The sequence below is a fragment of the Protomyctophum bolini genome (genome assembly GCF_963924005.1).
Source record: "Protomyctophum bolini genome assembly, chromosome: 12".
Classification (NCBI taxonomy): Eukaryota; Metazoa; Chordata; class Actinopteri; order Myctophiformes; family Myctophidae; genus Protomyctophum; species Protomyctophum bolini.
Window position 1 is genome coordinate 42,907,167 of NC_137873.1, and position 11,818 is coordinate 42,918,984.

The window sequence follows — 11,818 nt, forward strand, 5'->3', positions numbered from 1 at the left end:
GTTTTTTTTTTAAATATATCTTAAAACTGATAAAAACTTAATGTAATTTGCAAAATTATGTCTTTATTTATTGTCGTGTGACACTTTATCGTTATTTTCATATGGCTCGAAACTGATTTATATATGCTTTCTAGTGTTAATTAATCAATTTATGATAAAATAAATAAATAAATAAATAAAAAAGAATGAGTTATGGTGGAGTAAAAACATGAAAATCTTATAGCCTATACTATACTTTATACCGGAATATGCTAAACATGCATGCCAGGAACCATAATAAATATATTGCCTATATATCCTAAACTTTGGAGGAGCAAAAAGTATAAGTTATAACCTGGTTTAATAGTCTTCACCACATCCATATTCTGCTCACCGTATTCCTGCTCACCTGTTGAGATTGAGAACTCCACACACCTGCACACTGCACACATCACACTAGTCTCCGCACTATATTCGACTATATTACGTATCCATTAATTCACCCTTCGTTCTAAAGGACAGATATTAGTTGTTATCCGTTCTCCGGGACGTGTTTCTGACGGTATAAACGCGGGCCTCGCGGTGCCCATTACCGGGAGATGCCAGATGATCGGTGCGCGGACGGTCGGTCCCTTGGGACGGTGGAAACACGTGATCAGCGCTGCCACAAGACGTCAGCGGCAGATGGCATGGGTATACCTACCCTACCCCGCTCTGGCAGTTGGCATGAGTGTCATTTCTCAAAGACAGAGGAGAGAGAGAGCGAGAGAGAGAGAGAGAGAGAGAGAGAGAGAGAGAGAGAGAGAGAGAGAGAGAGAGAGAGAGAGAGAGAGAGAGAGAGGGAGGGAGGGGGTATGAATGTGTAGACAGAAATAGAGGAGAAATAGACTCCTTTCTGCCGTCAGTATAGCCTAGGCTATAGTCGCGTTGTTGGGCTGGCGTTTATTTTGTTTGCAAGTGTGCTGCTGATTTCCAAGGAGATAATCTGGGAACATGCGCGCCGCTGCACGCTGATGTGTGCAGTCAGAGGTATGTGTCTGCTTTATGTGAATTGATTAATTAATTAGCCTAATTTGTATAGCATAATATTAGACAATTCGATTCAATATATAATATTGTTTAAAAAAATATATATATCAGTCCACTGTTCTTTCGCCACCTATAAATAGAGAGACAATGAACGAAGACACAATGTCTTTGAGAAGGTACCGGTGTGTGACACTGGCCTTGCTTGCCAATTAGTGCATCTCAATGTTTCCTTTCCTCCTGGGAGGACCCATTCCATCCGAGACTGAGGTAATTAAGTGACAACAACCTTAGAGAACCGTCCCCGTGCCCTCCTCATTGTTGTTTATGTCTTTTGTTTTTGCTGCTGTCGAAAGGAAAATGTTGACTTTGCCATTTGAGGAGCCAGACATGATGACGTGCGAGCCCCGGTTCGGTGCCAACTACCCCCGCAGCGACAGCTTACCTGAGAGCCTGCGGGACCACCAAGAGCAGCAGCATCACGGTCCAGGGGGTCGAGGCGGCAGCAGGCACAGCCTGGACGACATGTCCTCCAACCCGGGCATCATGCTGAGAGGAGCAGGAGGAGGAGGAGGAGACGGAGGAGAAGGGGACGAGGACATCATCTCCGACCGGGACGAGCTGGAGGACGACGAGATCATCAGGGAGGAGGACGAGGAGGAGGAGAACGACGAGAACGGCCACCCCGGAGGAGCGAAGAAGCGAGGCGGAGCGCGGAAGAAGAAGCCCGGCAAGGAGCGGAACGAGCGGGTCAAGGTGCGCCGGCACGAGGCCAACGCGCGGGAGCGCAGCCGCATGCACGGGCTGAACGCGGCGCTGGAGAGCCTCCGCAAGGTGGTGCCCTGCTACTCCAAGACCCAGAAGCTGTCCAAGATCGAGACCCTGCGGCTGGCCAAGAACTACATCTGGGCGCTGTCGGAGACGCTGTCGGCGGGCAAGAGGCCCGACCTGCTGGCCTTCGTGCAGACCCTGTGCAAAGGATTATCCCAGCCCACCACCAACCTGGTGGCCGGCTGCCTGCAGCTGAACGCCCGGAACTTCCTCACGGACCACAACGGCGAGGTCATGTTCGCCACGGCCGCGGGCCGCTCGCCCTACGACGCCATGTACTCCTCCGTGTATAACCCGCCGGGCTCCGACGTCGGCGGCACGCCGGCCGGCGGACCCGGCGCCCTGGACGGCGTCGGAGCCAAGCCCTTCCACCGACACTACGGTTCGTACGGAGGCTCGGCCTACGAGCCCTACTCCTCCTACGACACCTCCGCGTCCCCCGGGGACGCCGGGGGGGGCAGAGGGAGTCCCGCACACTTCGAGGGCCACGAGCTCAGCCCGCCCATGAACTTCAACGGCATCTTCTCCCTCAAGGCGCACGGCGCTGCGGACGAGCCGTCCGACTCCTACAACATTAAGGCCGGCCACGGGGGCCACTATCACGGCATGCGCTACTGCGGCGTGCCGGGGACGCGGCCCACCGTGCTCGGGCAGAATTCCATGTACCACCATGCCCACCGGGGACTGTCCTCCTCCCCCGGGGAGGGCCGCTTTACGCCCTACGACCTGCACCACCTCCGCACACACCCGTCCTACCAAGCACAGCATGGAGACATCAATGGCTCCTCTTTCCACAATTAATGCGTTGTTGTTCATGGACCACGTTCAAGTTAAAACAAATAAAAAGTAAAAGGAGGGATCCAATTCATTCCCACGCAGATGTCATGGAAGGGAATAAACGAATTGGACAACATGCGATGATCCTGCAAAAAAAAAAAAAAACATGTATACTTATGACAGAATGTATTTCGTTTGTGATGCAAAGTTTTGAGCACTTAATTTATGAATTATTTATTGTTTTTCCTCCATTTTTTTGTTTGTTTGTTTGTTTGTTTGTTTATTTATTTATTTATTTATTTATTTATTTATTTATTTATTTATTTATTTATTTATTTATTTATTTATTTATTTATTTATTTATTTAACCCTCTGCAGCATTGTTGGACATGTGGGTGAGATGAGTTTATATATATATATTAATATAGGCCCTATTATAAATTATAATCATTTTAATTTGGCCTGTATATGAATTTAGGGATTCACATTTTCAATTCAAGCTAATTAACATGAATTAATCAAATATAGGGAAGAATTACGTATAGGATAACGTTCTGAGAGAGAGAGAGAGAGAGAGAGAGAGAGAGAGAGAGAGAGAGAGAGAGAGAGAGAGAGAGAGAGAGAGAGAGAGAGAGAGAGAGAGAGAGAGGGAGAAACTTCAGGGAATGTCATTGAGTTTTATTTGTTAGGACGTGATTGGATTTGAAGCTACGAGACATTCAATCTGTTAGCAATAAAGGTAAATTGAGCTATGCAAAGCAGCCCCGACGCAACAATCTCTGGTTCAAAACGTTATATTTGCCTTTTCCCTTAAAAAGGCGTTTATTATATAGCCTGACCGACCCTGCATACAATATAGGCTATACACCCAATTAAAACTGCAACCATAGGCCTATAAAACAATGTTTTAAAAAATATATATGAGAGAAAAATATGTCTCTCTCTATAGCCATTTTGGAAGCATGTTATACGGTTTACAAGAAGCTGTGTATACTGTGGTAGAAAAAGGCATAAACACGACAATGCGTTTGTACAGTGTGATGATGGTGCCATGGTGGTGAATGTAAATCATTGACGTATTTATTTAATCTTATATATTCACCATACAGACATACAGTATGTTGGATATGATGTAAAAGACCCCCGATGGATGGTGTAAATTCAACAATGTTGTACCTTTTATTATGTACAAAAATACGCATTTAAACTTTTGTTTATCTTGAAGAATCTGTTGTATAAATACTTCTATTTGGCACGTGTGTGTGTGTGTGTGTGTGTGTGTGTGTGTGTGTGTGTGTGTGTGTGTGTGTGTGTGTGTGTGTGTGCGCGTGTGCGTGTGCACAGAGAGAGAGAGATGCGTGCCTGTGCGTCGGAGAACGGATGACTTTTTGTCAGAAATTCTGAATCATTAGTTCGTACAATTTGCCTTAAATCTTTGGAGATGGCGAACATCGATTATATGCAACGGAATGGAAGGCTTTTTGGGACGTTCACTGGAACTTTAGTGCTTTGATTGAATTGAATGAATATTGGCAGAAATGTTATCAGTAGGCTACAGAGTATATATATGGCCTATAAGTGTACAACACTCTGTTTCCATTCAGGTCCATGTATTCAATTTGTACCTGACATGAAAAATATAACAACAAAATTGCACCATAACAATCTGCCGAGTCAGACAGCGTTTGGCCCTGATCAGTCTCCCCGTGCATGGGGCGTGAGCCAATTGCCACCCAAAATGTTCAAATTTGTTTAGAAATGTTCGAAAAATATCTATACAAGCTCACCGCCAGCCATGGCATTGCATGCTCCAACACTCGTACTGAGCTTGTAGAGCGGCTATTTCTTTGCTATTTAAAAATTAAATAGGGCTTATATAGGAATTGATGCCTATACTACTTATTTATGAATTTTTGCCCCTGCACAACATTTCGATTGTATTAATTCAGTTGATTTCGTAACATGACATGATGATGTGACATTACCGAAATTTCAAAAAAAGCTAATAATTTATCTCATTGATTGATGGGAAATCACTGTTGCAAGTCAAACATTTTAAAACTCATGCAGGCTGGCTGACACGACAGGGAAATCACGACCAAAGTGAAGTGTTCTTATAACAACTCATTCTCATTCTGTCTTTGAAGATGAGAGCTTATATATAGGCAACAACTGCGGGGAAAGTAAATGCTGTCAAAATAAAGCAGCCTATAAATTCAAATAAAGGTCGAAATATCTTTGTTTTAAAAAAAAATCATTCAGTAAGATAAAAATGAAACTATATGCACGAATCAATTGGTGAGTGAAGTGTAAAGAAAGATGGTTTATATATTAACACATAAATTAAACTCAAATAGGCCTATATTTAATCAAAAACATACAATTAATTCGTGGCTCAAGTCTGATAATTGGTTAATTCTGACAATTATTGTAACAATACGATAGCCTATAAAATAACCTGTTGCGTCGGTTCGATCAAGATAAAACAAGACACAAAAAAAAGAAAAATAAATATTAAATGTGCAGTGTTTTTGGTGTTTCAAGCATTATGTTATGCTTTATGTTATAGCTGTTGAAAAATAGCAGATCTACAAGCTCATAGCGCGGCACCGAGTGCCCTGTAAGAGCTTGTAGGTCTGCATTTCTTTGAAAAATCGTGAAAATGTGGTCGATATCTTTGAATAATATTATATTCTTTCAGAGCGAACATTTTTACCATCTTTGCTTCTGGTAACAGTGCCTGGAACAACATATTTTCATGTAATTCTATTTACATGTAATTCTGGGAGTCCTTAATTGACATGAAAATGTTTGAGAACGACTGACAGAATTAACATTTATGGGTTTGTCAAAAAAACTGTCAGGATTTAGAAGGCATTTTTATATAGAACCGCCCTCAGGTCTAAATGAAATGGGTTAATTAAATAGATTAAAACAAGAGCTTTCGTTCAATAACATGTCTATAGTTATTATGACTTGATTTGAATCGGTTCCGATGCGGTATTTTTCAATTGAATTTGATCAGGTGGCTGACAGACAGACAGACAGACAGACAAACACGCATGAGACGCCGGGCTGAGTGAGGGGCTTCAGCCAGCGGGGGTTGGGATAGTTGGATGTCAGCCAGAAGGAGACAGCACGGCAGGCTGTCGGTCCTTTTTGAAAAGTGCGGCTGAAAAAATCACTTCAGAACTTCCATTTCCACTCATTTGGAGACATGTCGCTTTCTGCTTAAATCGCAGAGAGTTCAAATCACATTTGAATTGACTGCCCTTATTGACCATGTATACGCATGCAGGCACTAGCAAGCAATATCTCTTCTGCATGGGTCACTGTAGTGTTGTATATTCATATATATACAAGTATTGAAACACACCGGACACAGGGCTGCCTTGTAGTCTTTACTCGTTCGGTATCTGTCTGAATCATCAACTCAAAGTCACATTGCATGTATAATCACCACCACTTAATCACATATGATATGACCCACCTGTGTATAACATCCTGGTACCCTATGCAATACAAGTGGCTGGACACTACAGTCACGTTCATTTATAGGTGCAGGTTCCCAAACGTTTTCATGTCAAGGACCCCCAAATTGACACCGATCATTAGCCCAGCGCGGACCCCCATTTGAAAAGGTATTCCATGCAGTGACCCCCATAAGAGAAGATTTGTATATACAATTAATCATGCAAATAACTTTTAAAAGGTCATTTTTTATACACAATAATCTGTATTGTAGAGCAGGGGTATAGGGGTCCTTGAGGGGGTTCCAGGGGGTCCCCTGCCTGCAGCTAAATGATGGAGACTTCATGGTAACCAAATGGACCATTTGGTCCATTTGAAGAGATATGCCGGTAACCCTGCATGAGAGAAGATTATGACGTCTCTAGCAGTGATTCTCAACTCCTTTAATTTCAAGGAACCCCAGTTTGACGTGCATATTCTATACAGATGCCCATTTAATGTCATTTTATCTATATCTCTGGGACCCCCAATTTATATTGTAAAATCAATGTTAATGTTTAACTCTGAGATGGACCCTATAACGGGTCCATTTGGTTCCATTTGTATACACTCTCAGAGTTACAGACCCATAAGGGTCCATTTGGTTCCAAGCTATCATTTAGCTGCGGGTACCCCCTGGAACTCCCTCAAGGACCCTTGGGGGTCCCCGGACCCCCCTTTGGGAACCACAGTTGTAAAGTATATAACCATGTGACTGCATGGTGTTGTGGTCTGTGGTCTGCCTAAATATTCTTCCATTGAGAAATGTGTTGGGTATAGGAGACATGTTTTGGAACATGTTTCTGTCATATAAGTTCATTATGTCCATGAGATTCCATCTTGATCTAGCATGATAGAAATGTGATGTCTGGTGTGTCCGGGCATGGGAGACGCACAGGTTAAAATCCTATCAAAGTTATACAGATGGCAGCTTTAAGCTCTGGAGGATGGGTGGATGGATATAGGCCTACATATGACACACAGACCTGGCAGGGGCTCTCAAAGTGGTGTCTGGGGACCCCCACCATGCACAGGTCCTTGAAAGAGGGGGTCCGCAGCTATAATTGTGGAGCAGTTTAAATACCTTAAACACAAATGTTATATTCCGGCTGTTTGAAGATAGACGATTCTTATGTGGAACCCTGACACAAAATCTTTTCAGATGGGGATCTGCAGCCAAATATACACGGATCAATTTCGGGGTCCATGACATGAAAATGTTTGAGTACTAATACTGCTATATGGGACACTTATAAGTGAACCTGATTCAGAGGTCTATAGGCTTATTATTCTTGGCACAAGACAAGATAAAGACCAATGCTATACAAATGCTTTACCACACACACACACACACACACGAGTATGCGTGCACGTGGCGTACACACACGCCTGCACGCACGCACACGATTCAAACATTCAAATCATTCTCATGTTGCTGAAAACCCTGTGGGTCATCTTTACACCTGTGTAAATGAAACCTCAGAATGATACTATACAGTACCACAGTACCACTATGCTATACCAACGGGTCCGCAGGTAAATGACACACTGAGGATTTTACAATGTAGAATGGTCCATTGTTCGGGGAAAAATAATCATATATCAAGTGGGGTTCTGTGGCCTAAATGTATATCAAACTGGGGTTCCTAGAAATTAAAAAGGTTGATAAGTAACTCTTTGAAACACACTGCCTGCTGCCTGCCTGCATGCTTACTATAGTCTTATATTATGCTATACATTGCTACATATTATGCTATTTTAACATGATGTCTGGAGCATTTCCAATATTATGTGAGAAAGGTATATTGTTGCTCATGGGAGACTATAATTATGGAGATGGTTGAAAACAATTCAAATGGGGAAGAAAAAATTGGAAGAAGGGCACTCACCAAACATCTTCAGTTTTAGTTTGTTTTATATCTGAGAGTGTAAATAGACATTTAAGGGTAATTTTTGTATTTTCTCAAGGCTATTAGGATTTTGTTGTGCACTCATCACCATCTTTACCTGACAAGGATGTGAGATAATTTAAAAGCCACTGAGGACAATATAAATGCTTCTTAATCACTTGATCCCTTGCATTCATATACTGGGGGGAACATTAGTAAAACAATGTCTTTACTTTTGGCAAAGATATTGTGTAGACAGTAAATAGCGGTCTAACTCGGATCCAGTCTAGTTAATTTTTTACCTCAGTGAGAATATACAAAAAACTATATCTTTGGGGTTGTTTTTAACAATTTGAGTAAAATGAACACTGAGGATTTTTTACTGTGGGATTGAATTAATTGTGCGTAAACAAAGACAACAAAGCTTCTGTGTTGTATTCATCAGGCCTCTACAGTTGTTCACTGTCGGGGCAAACACACAAAAACATGAGAAATGATTTTTAAACAGACACTTTATACTTGTTAAATTATTAATAAGAAACTAAGGGAGAAATATGTTTTTCTAAGTAATCACTTTTGTCAAGATGGAGTGATTTATATAATGTAATCCAGGGGAGGATTACTCAAACGGCCCTAGTGGGTCCAGGCCCAGGGGCCCCTGAGCTGGTGGGGGGCCCCTGGGGCTCAGTAGTCATTCATGTTATAAAATGTAACCCAAAAGTCCTAAACCATCATGATACATGACGGTTTACTGAAAGTGTTTTAAACAACTTTAGTTTTTTAACAGCCAATCACCTGACCTCACAGGGCCCTGCAGTGGGCCCACCCACCTTGAACAACAGCCAATCACCTGACCTCACAGGGCCCTGCAGTGGCCCACCCACCTTGAACAACAGCCAATCACCTGACCTCACAGGGCCCTGCAGTGGGCCCACCCACCCTTGAACAACAGCCAATCACCTGACCTCACAGGCCCTGCAGTGGGCCCACCCACCTTGAACAACAGCCAATCACCTGACCTCACAGGGCCCTGCAGGGGCCCACCCACCTTGAACAACAGCCAATCACCTGACCTCACAGGGCCCTGCAGTGGGCCCACCCACCTTGAACAACAGCCAATCACCTGACCTCACAGGGCCCTGCAGTGGGGCCCACCCACCTTGAACAACAGCCAATCACCTGACCTCACAGGCCCTGCAGTGGGCCCACCCACTTTGAACAACAGCCAATCTACCACATGTTGTTGCTGCTTTACACACAATTGCACTTTCCATTCTGCATTCCAACAACAAAACACTCGTTTTGACAACTTTTATTTGAGACCAGTTATTTCATTCGGGATATAGGGCCCCTGATGCCCAAGGGCCCCTCTGGAGACGTGCTCAAAGTGCCCATTACGGTAGATCCGGCCCTTTGACTGTATCGTCCTTTAAGTACCGGTAATGTGTTACTGTTAGGCCTTACCATGGCTGGGACAAGTGAGATCCTAATACATAAACATAAAAACCCCTAGTATTGTATATATTTGCATATATACATCTTTAAAACAATAATGTAGCCTATTTAACTTTGGGGAATAAAATAGATGTTGCAAAGGGTGTTTGTGTGTTGTTTGGTCCATGTACTGTTGCTTTAAGGTAGTAGGAACCTTTGTAACAGGGTGTGTGATCTGTCCAACCTCTTTGTTGGTTGCACAGCTATGATCTGTTTACTTTTGAGGATTCAACATGGTGGCATGCAGACTAAGCCAGCAGCCACATAAGTTTAAAAAAGAATGTAGCCACGCCTGCATCACTCTCCCCCAAATAGGTAAGAAGACATATATTATTGTTTATTGCTGCTGTGCTGCTGCTGTTTCCAGGCTATATACTGTTGGATGTTATCCATGTTTATTTTGTATTAGTGTGTTGTTTGTGTGTAGGCTAACTGAGGCTTATTGGACCTTCTGGTGTCATGGTTAAAACGTGAGCTCTGACCCGTCTAGATGCTGTGATTTGCATACAGGCTTTTACATTTCCAACACAAGTATACTGTGTGTGTGACTGTGTGTGTGTGTGTGTGTGTTTGTGTGCGTGTGCGTGTGCGTGTGCGCGTGTGTGTAAGTCAACTCTTTTCCACTCCAAAGGACATTAAAGGAAACAACTCTGTTTTTCCAACTCAAGTCAACTTTTTTTACTGTCCAACTTTTTCATGCATGTTGGCTTCACTTGTTGATCGGTTGGTTCTTCAATAAGGTTGAAAACCTTTGAAAACAAAGAAACAGGTTTTAACAACAACGCAAAACAATAAACATCTTTTCAAAACAAGTTCTCTTTTTGAACATGGTTGATTTTAAACATTAAATATTTTAAATAATCAAATTTGTTTTTTAAACAAAGTGTTTTAACTATAGTATTCTTAAATAATCATGTCCTTTAAACAATTAGTATTCTTAAACAATGAATGCCTGAATTAAGTCTTTTAAATTAACATATTAAAGTCAACATTTTAAACTACTTTACTCTTTAAGCTTGGATAAATGCGTGTGTGCGTGTGTGCGTGTGTGTGTGTGTGTGTGTGTGTGTGTGTGTGCATGTGTGCATGTGTGCGTGTGTGCTGCGCGCTGCGTGCTAACTCATTGTAACTTTTTACATTTCTGCATTTCTAAGATAGTCTGAATAAGAAGAACACTAGCCAAATGAATGGAATGCAACTGGAATTCCAACATTAAAGGTGGTCTTTTAGATGGGTCCCGGGACCCAGGAGTGGTCTTTTAGATGGGTCCTTCATGGGACCCAGGGGTGGTCCTTCATGGGACCCAGGGGTGGTCCTTCATGGGGCCCAGGGGTGGTCCTTCAGGGGGACCCAGGAGTGGTCTTTCATTGGACCCAGGGGTGGTCCTTCATGGGGCCCAGGGGTGGTCCTTCAGGGGACCAGGAGTGGTCCTTCATGGGACCCAGGGGTGGTCCTTCATGGGACCCAGGGGTGGTCTTTTAGATGGGTCCCAGTCTGAGTATAGTATGGAAGCTGGCATTTCCGTTCACGGAAGTATATTTTATAATATCTTTAATTTTATTATTGTATATTTCCATTTCTGCGAAGCAGCTGCAAGCTATTATTATAGATTTTGATTTGAATTAGGATAAATTTGCCCTTTGACTGTAAAGATGAAAGGAAAGTAGGGAGGAGGCTTTATACTTCCGGTTTACCCAGGCCCAGCGGGAAGAGACAACGGGGTAGGGGTCATTTACATAAGGAGAGGGGGCGGCCATATGGGCACAGTGGTGCATTCTGCAGTGGGCACCGGGCACCGGGCACTGGGCACCGGGCAACTGGGCACCGGGCACTGGGCACCGGGCACCGGGCCTGGCTTCATCGCTTGCTCCAGACTGTATGACGGAAGCGTTTGAAGATTGCGAGAGGCAACAGTCTGGCAACGCGAGACTATAGTCTCATTCCGACCTGTCTGCAAGGCAGGGGGGTGGTTGACATATTAAAGAACTGTGTGTGTGTGCGTGCGTGCGTGCGGTTATATCCCTCTAGTCTAGCGGGTCTCCTTGGAGGGGAGATGTATTTCACAGCCATGGGGGTTGCTGGGCGACCGCGGGGCGCTGCGTGGCAGTTTAGCGCAGGGTCAAACGTGTACATGCCCCCCCTTCCCCCTTCCCACCCACCCCCCACCCCCAACACACACACATTTCATGCAGCTCATTAAGCCTGATATACACACCGTATCTCATCGTATACAACAGACTATAGTCGTGTGCCGAAAATAGACGTCCTACAAGCGCACAACACCTCGCTGGTGCAATGTGTCGTGAGCTTGT

The 11,818-nt window shown here is 43.7% G+C and overlaps 2 protein-coding genes across 2 annotated transcripts in view; both read left to right on the forward strand.

The window, feature by feature from the left end:
• Positions 1 to 11,818, forward strand: part of LOC308325184 (uncharacterized protein) — a gene marked incomplete at its 5' end in the record, with an annotated part of 279,818 nt that overhangs the window by 185,596 nt on the left and 82,404 nt on the right. The gene's annotated exons all lie outside the window — the stretch shown is intronic.
• neurod6b (neuronal differentiation 6b) lies at positions 1,366 to 2,637 on the forward strand (the record flags this gene model as incomplete). Its single annotated transcript, XM_080777846.1, has 1 exon — positions 1,366 to 2,637. One exon carries the CDS (start codon positions 1,366 to 1,368, stop codon positions 2,635 to 2,637), a length of 1,272 nt encoding a protein of 423 aa, XP_080633972.1.